Source organism: Phyllobates terribilis, unplaced genomic scaffold, assembly GCF_046119375.1.
Source record: "Phyllobates terribilis strain yellow unplaced genomic scaffold, ASM4611937v1 Scaffold_9__5_contigs__length_417890890, whole genome shotgun sequence".
In the NCBI taxonomy this organism is placed as follows: Eukaryota; Metazoa; Chordata; class Amphibia; order Anura; family Dendrobatidae; genus Phyllobates; species Phyllobates terribilis.
In genome coordinates this window covers 179,811,398-179,819,275 of record NW_027362769.1, presented here as the reverse complement: position 1 = coordinate 179,819,275, position 7,878 = coordinate 179,811,398, and the positions used below count along the sequence as shown (strand labels likewise).

General features: G+C 57.5%; 1 protein-coding gene across 1 annotated transcript in view; it reads right to left on the bottom strand.

Annotated features, from left to right (window-relative positions):
- Window positions 1-7,878, bottom strand: part of MAP3K2 (mitogen-activated protein kinase kinase kinase 2) — a 30,442-nt gene continuing 22,564 nt past the window's right edge. The window contains exon 17 of the mRNA XM_073647470.1: window positions 1-7,870. Within this exon, the coding sequence (XP_073503571.1) occupies window positions 7,645-7,870 (226 nt within the window). The 3' untranslated portion in view covers window positions 1-7,644. The remainder of the gene's footprint in view (window positions 7,871-7,878) is intronic.

The window sequence follows — 7,878 nt, the reverse complement described above, 5'->3', positions numbered from 1 at the left end:
TGTGGTCCATGGCTCGGTGCCCCCCTTGTTGATGTGGTCCATGGCTCGGTGCCCCCCTTGTTGATGTGGTCCATGGCTCGGTGCCCCCCTTGTTGATGTGGTCCATGGCTCGGTGCCCCCCTTGTTGATGTGGTCCATGGCTCGGTGCCCCCCTTGTTGATGTGGTCCATGGCTCGGTGCCCCCCTTGTTGATGTGGTCCATGGCTCGGTGCCCCCCTTGTTGATGTGGTCCATGGCTCGGTGCCCCCCTTGTTGATGTGGTCCATGGCTCGGTGCCCCCCTTGTTGATGTGGTCCATGGCTCGGTGCCACCTTGTTGATGTGGTCCATGGCTCGGTGCCACCTTGTTGAGGTGGTCCATGGCTCGGTTCACATTGACATCCTCTGATTTGCATTTCCAGCAGTATCCCGGATGTTGATTGACAGCATTCACACTTTCACAGCGGGCGCTCACTGAAATCTCTCTTCCTTGGCATATGCACTGATACCAGAGGAGCCCACAGTGTCGGGAGCGGACGCGCACTCCGTGTGGACGCGCTCTGATCTCCGGCTCATCTCTGAAGCCGCTCGCCCCACTTCCAGGTGTAGTGAGGGGGAAATCCACAGACTGGCAGGAGCCAGAGATCACAGCATGCTCGCACCCACACCAACAATGTTAGCACGTCACTGGGCTCCTACAGTGTCAGTGCGAATGCAATTAGAGTTTAGGGAGCGCTTGATTTGAGAATTTATCTGCAACTACAAATCTATGGAACTTGTTTAAGTAGCTCAATGCGCATTTTTGGGGTGGCCGACTGTAAATAGGATATTCACTGTACAGATAAGAAATAAGCAATATTCCCCATGTACATATAGTATAGCAGCATAGTGGAGGACACACATGCTCAGCCACCCACCCCTCTGCCAGGTCTCTGCACAGTAATTGCCTTCTACCTGCCCTGCAATAACGCTGAGAAGACGCCATCTGCAGGCGGGTAACATGGAAGCAATCAGCTGCCAGAGGGTGGAGGAGACATCCTCTTCACACCACACTACTGCCATAGATTAGTAATCGTATCAAATGTGAAGCAAAAATTATATATGTAAAAAAAAAAAAAAGAATGGATGCTAGAGACTCTGCTATGTATGGTAAAACAGCTACAAGGCTTCCGCCTATCAAGACTTTTTGTGTGAACCTTTTTAGCATTCTCAAATTAGTGAGGGCTTAATATTCTTACCCATAGGGGGCAGTATTGTGATAGCGCACAGGAGCAAGCTCGAGGACAAGCACGGCATGAAGTGACGAGGCTCTCACCATGAAAGGCAGAGCTTCTATGGATTGTGACTGGACTTGCACCGCGCCCTGGACCCTCAAAGTTTCTTAGTCTGAACTATAAAAATTATTCTTCAGTTTAGGTTCCTGTCCAGCTACTACTACTCCGCTCAGGCACTAAGGGTGGGAACAGCTGATTGTAGAGGTGCTCACAAAATACATTCCCGTGGCCCCTAACTTCCTGCATGTACAATGGTTTCCATAGTTTATCAGCCGTCATCCCTCAATCACCGCGTGCAGTCTCAAGTTTAGTATGGCGGCCACTGCACGGTGACATGAGAAAACACACGCACGTCCCCGCCCCTGCACTGCGCGGGGGGAGTCGGCGGCATGTCCCCGCCCCTGCACTGCGCGGGGGGGGAGTCGGCGGCACGTCCCCGCCCCTGCACTGCGCGGGGGGAGTCGGCGGCACGTCCCCGCCCCTGCACTGCGCGGGGGGAGTCGGCGGCACGTCCCCGCCCCTGCACTGCGCGGGGGGAGTCGGCGGCACGTCCCCGCCCCTGCACTGCGCGGGGGAGTCGGCGGCACGTCCCCGCCCCTGCACTGCGCGGGGGGAGTCGGCGGCACGTCCCCGCCCCTGCACTGCGCGGGGGGAGTCGGCGGCACATCCCCGCCCCTGCACTGCGCGGGGGAGTCGGCGGCACGTCCCCGCCCCTGCACTGCGCAGGGGGAGTCGGCGGCACGTCCCCGCCCCTGCACTGCGCGGGGGGAGTCGGCGGCATGGATCTTGGGAGGGGAAACACAATCTATGTGATCCTGGACATACTGTGTAACGCCAACTGAGCTGGGGAAAACAACCCAGTAAGCCCCTTTAGAATTAGAGTGTGAAACACCCACTGAGCCGCTACCTGTGGTGACTGGAGACCCCCTCTCACTATAAGCCCTCCATTTTGTGAGTACCTAGCAAATTTGGGAAAGTCATGGATCACACGACGCCCTGATTGCAGCTCAGACTGGAGTCAGACGCTCGGCCTTTAGTGGCTGCAGCTCCCGTCCACAGTTCAGCTGACCTGTAAGACGTGGCAGCTGTAGTGCGGGGGGCACCCGAGGGTCCGGTGGTGTTTAATAAAATATGGCTGCAAGTAACTCCTGTAATATCACATCCACTGGGGGACGGGGAGGAAATCAAGGCTTCTCAGGAGAACAGCAGAACTCCACAGAAGACGGGGAGGGGAAGAAAGTAATCCTGGTCCATACATGACAAATCTTTGGCATTTAAAGGTTAAAAAACAAATAAAATACATAAAAACGGCATATATCGTAAAATCCAAGAGTTTGGTCAGGACCGACAGGAAACCAAAGCATAAGAAAGGATAATGGAAACTTCTGCAACCCTCCACATCTCTGCTTGCTGTCAGAAAATGGGAGAAGTCTAGAGTTGAGCAAAATGATTCGCAAGATCCTGGTCCAGCGCCCACATCGGCAGTCCGTGGCCACCAAACTGTAGCCCTGCAAGAATCCTACCTGCCCGAGCTACTGGCTCCACTGCAGATAAGTAGATCTGGTGTGACACGGGCATGACGTCGTACCGGGACCACTAATCAGGACGCAGGCGCTAGGAGCAGGTTCACAGGGTTATACAGACTGATGTCAGGTCTTCCAAATCTTTCTGCTCAACTCTAGAACATTCTTGCACCTTCAATTTCCACAGCTGTGGGTTTGCAGCCGTTGCAACCCATATTAGCAGCAGCATATATGTCTGTGCAGGTGAAAATCATCAGCCTGGGGTTCATAGACTTACGCTGAAACCGCACTGTCTGCACCACATGCAGCTATAAGCAGACCACACACAAATTGTCTAATGAGAATGTCTCCATTCCCTGACAGCAAGAACGCGACAATGGTGAGGACGGAACACAGTATATTCTACAAATACAGATATGATCAAATCATGATTAAGCTTCATTTACGTAATACCCCTTTTCATTTACACAGCGGTGATCCTGCCCTGGAAAAAGGAGGGCAACACTCCACCGCCAAGAGTCCATACGCCCCGAGAGCGGCAGGAGCGCACACACAGCCGAGCGGCAGGAACGCACACACCGCCGAGCGTCCATACACCCCGAGAGAGGCAGGAGCGCACACACCGCCGAGCGTCCATACACCCCGAGAGCGGCAGGAGCACACACACAGCCGAGCGTCCAAACACCCCGAGAGCGGCAAAAGCGCACACACCGCCGATTGGCAGGAGCGCACACACCGCCGAGCGTCCATACACTCCGAGAAAGGCAGGAGCGCACACACCGCCGAGCGTCCATACACCCGAAGAGCGGCAGGAGCGCACACACTGCCGAGGGTGCATTCACCCCGAGAGCGGCAGGACCGCGCACACAGCCGAGAATCCATAAACCCCGAGAGCGGCAGGACCGCGCACACAGCCGGGTGTCCATACACCCCGAGAGCGGCAGGACAGCGCACACAGCCGAGTGTCCATACACCCCGAGAGCGGCAGGACCGTGCACACAGCCGAGTGTCCATACACCCCGAGAGCGGCAGGACCGCACACCGCCGAGCGTCCATTCACCCCGAGAGCGGCAGGAGCGCGCACACCGCCGAGCGTCCATTCACCCCGAGAGCGGCAGGAGCGCGCACACCGCCGAGCATCCATTCACCCCGAGAGCGGCAGGAGCGCGCACACCGCCGAGCGTCCATACACCCCGAGAGCGGCAGGAGCGCACACACCGCCGCGCGTCCATTCACCCCGAGAGCGGAAGGAGCGCGCACACCGCCGAGCGTCCATTCACCCCGAGAGCTGCAGGAGCGCGCACACAGCCGAGCGTCCATACACCCCGAGAGCGGCAGGAGCGCGCACACAGCCGAGTGTCCATACACCCCGAGAGCGGCAGGACCGTGCACACAGCCGAGTGTCCATACACCCCGAGAGCGGCAGGACCGCACACCGCCGAGCGTCCATTCACCCCGAGAGCGGCAGGAGCGCGCACACCGCCGAGCGTCCATTCACCCCGAGAGCGGCAGGAGCGCGCACACCGCCGAGCGTCCATTCACCCCGAGAGCGGCAGGAGCGCGCACACCGCCGAGCGTCCATACACCCCGAGAGCGGCAGGAGCGCACACACCGCCGCGCGTCCATTCACCCCGAGAGCGGAAGGAGCGCGCACACCGCCGAGCGTCCATTCACCCCGAGAGCTGCAGGAGCGCGCACACAGCCGAGCGTCCATACACCCCGAGAGCGGCAGGAGCGCGCACACCGCCGAGCGTCCATACACCCCGAGAGCGGCAGGAGCGCGCACGGCCGATCGTCCATACACCCCGAGAGCGGCAGGAGCGCACACACCGCCGCGCGTCCATTCACCCCGAGAGCGGAAGGAGCGCGCACACCGCCGCGCGTCCATTCACCCCGAGAGCGGCAGGAGCGCGCACACCGCCGAGCGTCCATTCACCCCGAGAGCGGCAGGAGCGCGCACACCGCCGAGCGTCCATTCACCCCGAGAGCGGCAGGAGCGCGCACACCGCCGAGCGTCCATTCACCCCGAGAGCGGCAGGAGCGCGCACACCGCCGAGCGTTCAAACACCCGAAGAGCGGCAGGAGCGCGCACACAGCCGAGCGTCCATACACCCCGAGAGCGGCAGGAGCGCGCACGGCCGATCGTCCATACACCCCGAGAGCGGCAGGAGCGCACACACCGCCGCGCGTCCATTCACCCCGAGAGCGGAAGGAGCGCGCACACCGCCGCGCATCCATTCACCCCGAGAGCGGCAGGAGCGCACACACAGCCGAGCGTCCAAACACCGGGAGAGCGGCAGGAGTGTACACACCGCCGAGCGTCCATACCCCCCCCGAGAGCGGCAGGAGAGCACACACAGCCGAGCGTCCATACACCCCGAGAGCGGCAGGAGGGCACACACAGCCGAGCGTCCATACACCCCCAGAGCGGCAGGAGCGCACACACAGCCGAGCGTCCATTCACCCCGAGAGCGGCAGGAGAGCGCACACCGCCGAGCGTCCATTCACCCCGAGAGCGGCAGGAGCGCGCACACCGCCGAGCGTCCATTCACCCCGAGAGCGGCAGGAGCGCGCACACAGCCGAGCGTCCATACACCCCCAGAGCGGTAGGAGCGCACACACAGCCGAGCGTCCATACACCCCCAGAGCGGCAGGAGCGCACACACAGCCGAGCGTCCATACACCCCGAGAGCGGCAGGAGCGTACAGACAGGAATAGACATTTGGCACTTTCTGCACACACGCAGCCCAAGATCACCTCCCTGTGCACCGCCGCACACACGTACCCTCTTGTACATACATGTTCATACACATGCACTTAACACAACCCCCGATGAGGATACAAAACACAACCACAGACATGAGATAAAGGCACTGCGCACGACCAAGACGGTCAATAATGGCTTCTGAGACAAACCCGCAGCCGCACCCACAGTAATGAACGGTGAACGTGGTAGCGAGACCCGCACCGATGTGCCAACGTGACCAACAGCATTTCTAAGGGGCGAATAAAGAAAAAATACATGTATGGCGTTCCTCACAAATTGCAGTTATAAGGCAAGAGAATAAATGCTCAAGAGTAAAACGCACCCTGGGATTATGGCTTCTGAAGAGCTCAAGACGTCTCGTTAGGAGTCAGATTGCCAAACCGGCAAGGACTATCAGTGCGGCTGAAGACGGTGGGAGGGCTAGTAAGGAGGATGGGGCCCCCCCAATATACGAGATAGGAAAGAACTGCGCAGCCCCCGCACCGCCCGGGAGCACTGCATGGGATACACAGGGGAAGGGCTCCATAAGGTCACAGTCTGGCTTCGGATTGAGTTCGCTATTGTTTTTTTATGGACTGATCAACTGGACCAAGTGAGCCCCCTTTTACCAAGGGATGCCCAAACTGGACAAACCCCTTAAAACCAGCTTCTGGCCACATCCTCCGAATAACCATATGCAATGTAGATGGCAATCAGGGCTGCACCGGCATCACGGCTCTAATCCCCATATATACCAGATGTTGGGGCACGTGGGCGCCAGCGTTTCCCCCAGATGTGGAGAGCTGCAGATGGCAGACCACTGATACACGGATGGATTTAGGCACTTTGGGAAGTGCGACACTGCTCCATTCAACGCCGCTGTGCAGGATAAAAATGTGACGATGAAGCAACGCTAAAAATATTAAGTGCCCTTACCTCTCCGGAGCCGACCATCCCCCCCCTCTCCTGATCCAAATATCCCTGCAATGTGTCATCACTTTAACATATCCAAGTACCCCGTTAGAGGGACCTGTGACTCTCGCTGCGGCCCTCCTTCAGCACCTGTGAGCGCAGTGACAGCCGCAGTTTGACAATTCATTAAATTAGACGAAGAAAAAAAAAAGTTTCAAAAAGTGAAGCCCTCTAATGTGCGGCCACGGGGCCATTACCTGCCTGAGAAGAATACTGAACCCTGTACGACAGGCGAAACCTGCACCGATTGCGGGGAGGCTGCCCAGCCCACGACCCTGGGGGCATCTAGGATTGATTGGCAGCGCGTCAGGGTTGCTCAAAAGCACAACTAAAAACACGTGATGAAAGACACTCGGCCGCCATGACGGCGTCCTCAGGACAGAGAAGGAGTCCACAATCCGGCAACCAGTTATTCAAGTTTCATTCAGACTAGTAGCCATCGCACCCTACACCTCTGGCGATCGTCTGCAGACTGCGCTGTCCCTGGAATTGTGCCATTAAAGCAAAGGGACTGCAAGTAGGAATCATATCAATGACAAAAAAAAAATAATCTAGCTTAAATGGAAACCATCAGCAAGAATTGTCCTAATAACTTTTGGGGGCGGTGATCACACTTACTACAGAGATGCCCCAAATCAAGCAAGTGTCATGTACCAGGGGTAAACGCCGCGCTTCGGAGCATTCATGCCTTAGGTGATTATATATGAACACCTTGCTGATGGGTTCCTACATGTACGTATGACATCAACCGGACAGACAACATAAAACACTTAATGAAAAATTGAAAAGCAGCCGTGATCCCCAGCAGTGCCGACCCATGGGGCACGTTATAAAGCTGCCACGTGCCGGACGGCCGTCACACACGTCACACTTCTCCTTGGTACCAGAAGGTTCCGTCTCTGCCGGACGGGAAGGAAAATCTTATAAAGTGCTTCCCACTGGAGTAACGGGCTGTACCGTGGGGAAAAACCATACAATGGCCAAGTGGAGAAATCCACATCCGTCACTAGACCATAAACATCCGGCCTCGGAGGAATCATCGAGAGGAATCGCAGGATCTCTCTTGTCGTTCTGCGGAGGCTTCTAAAGTGCCAGCAGCTTTGGAAGGAAGGAAGGAAGGAAGGAAAGCGGCAAAAGGAAGAGCGGAGCCGCTAGTGACACTGCGAGAACGTGTGCCGGAGGAGGTCCTCAGCCGACGGCCGCAGCTTAGCCTCCACAAAAATCCTTTTCAAGAAGTCCCGTGTGTGGTCCGAAACATTTGCTGGCAACTGTGGGTTGGTGGTTTGGGTGGCGATTTTAAAAATGGCAGCCATGGCCTCAAACTCTGCCCACGGGGGCTTCTCCGTCAGCATCTCCACGACTGTACAACCAACACTCCTGAGAGA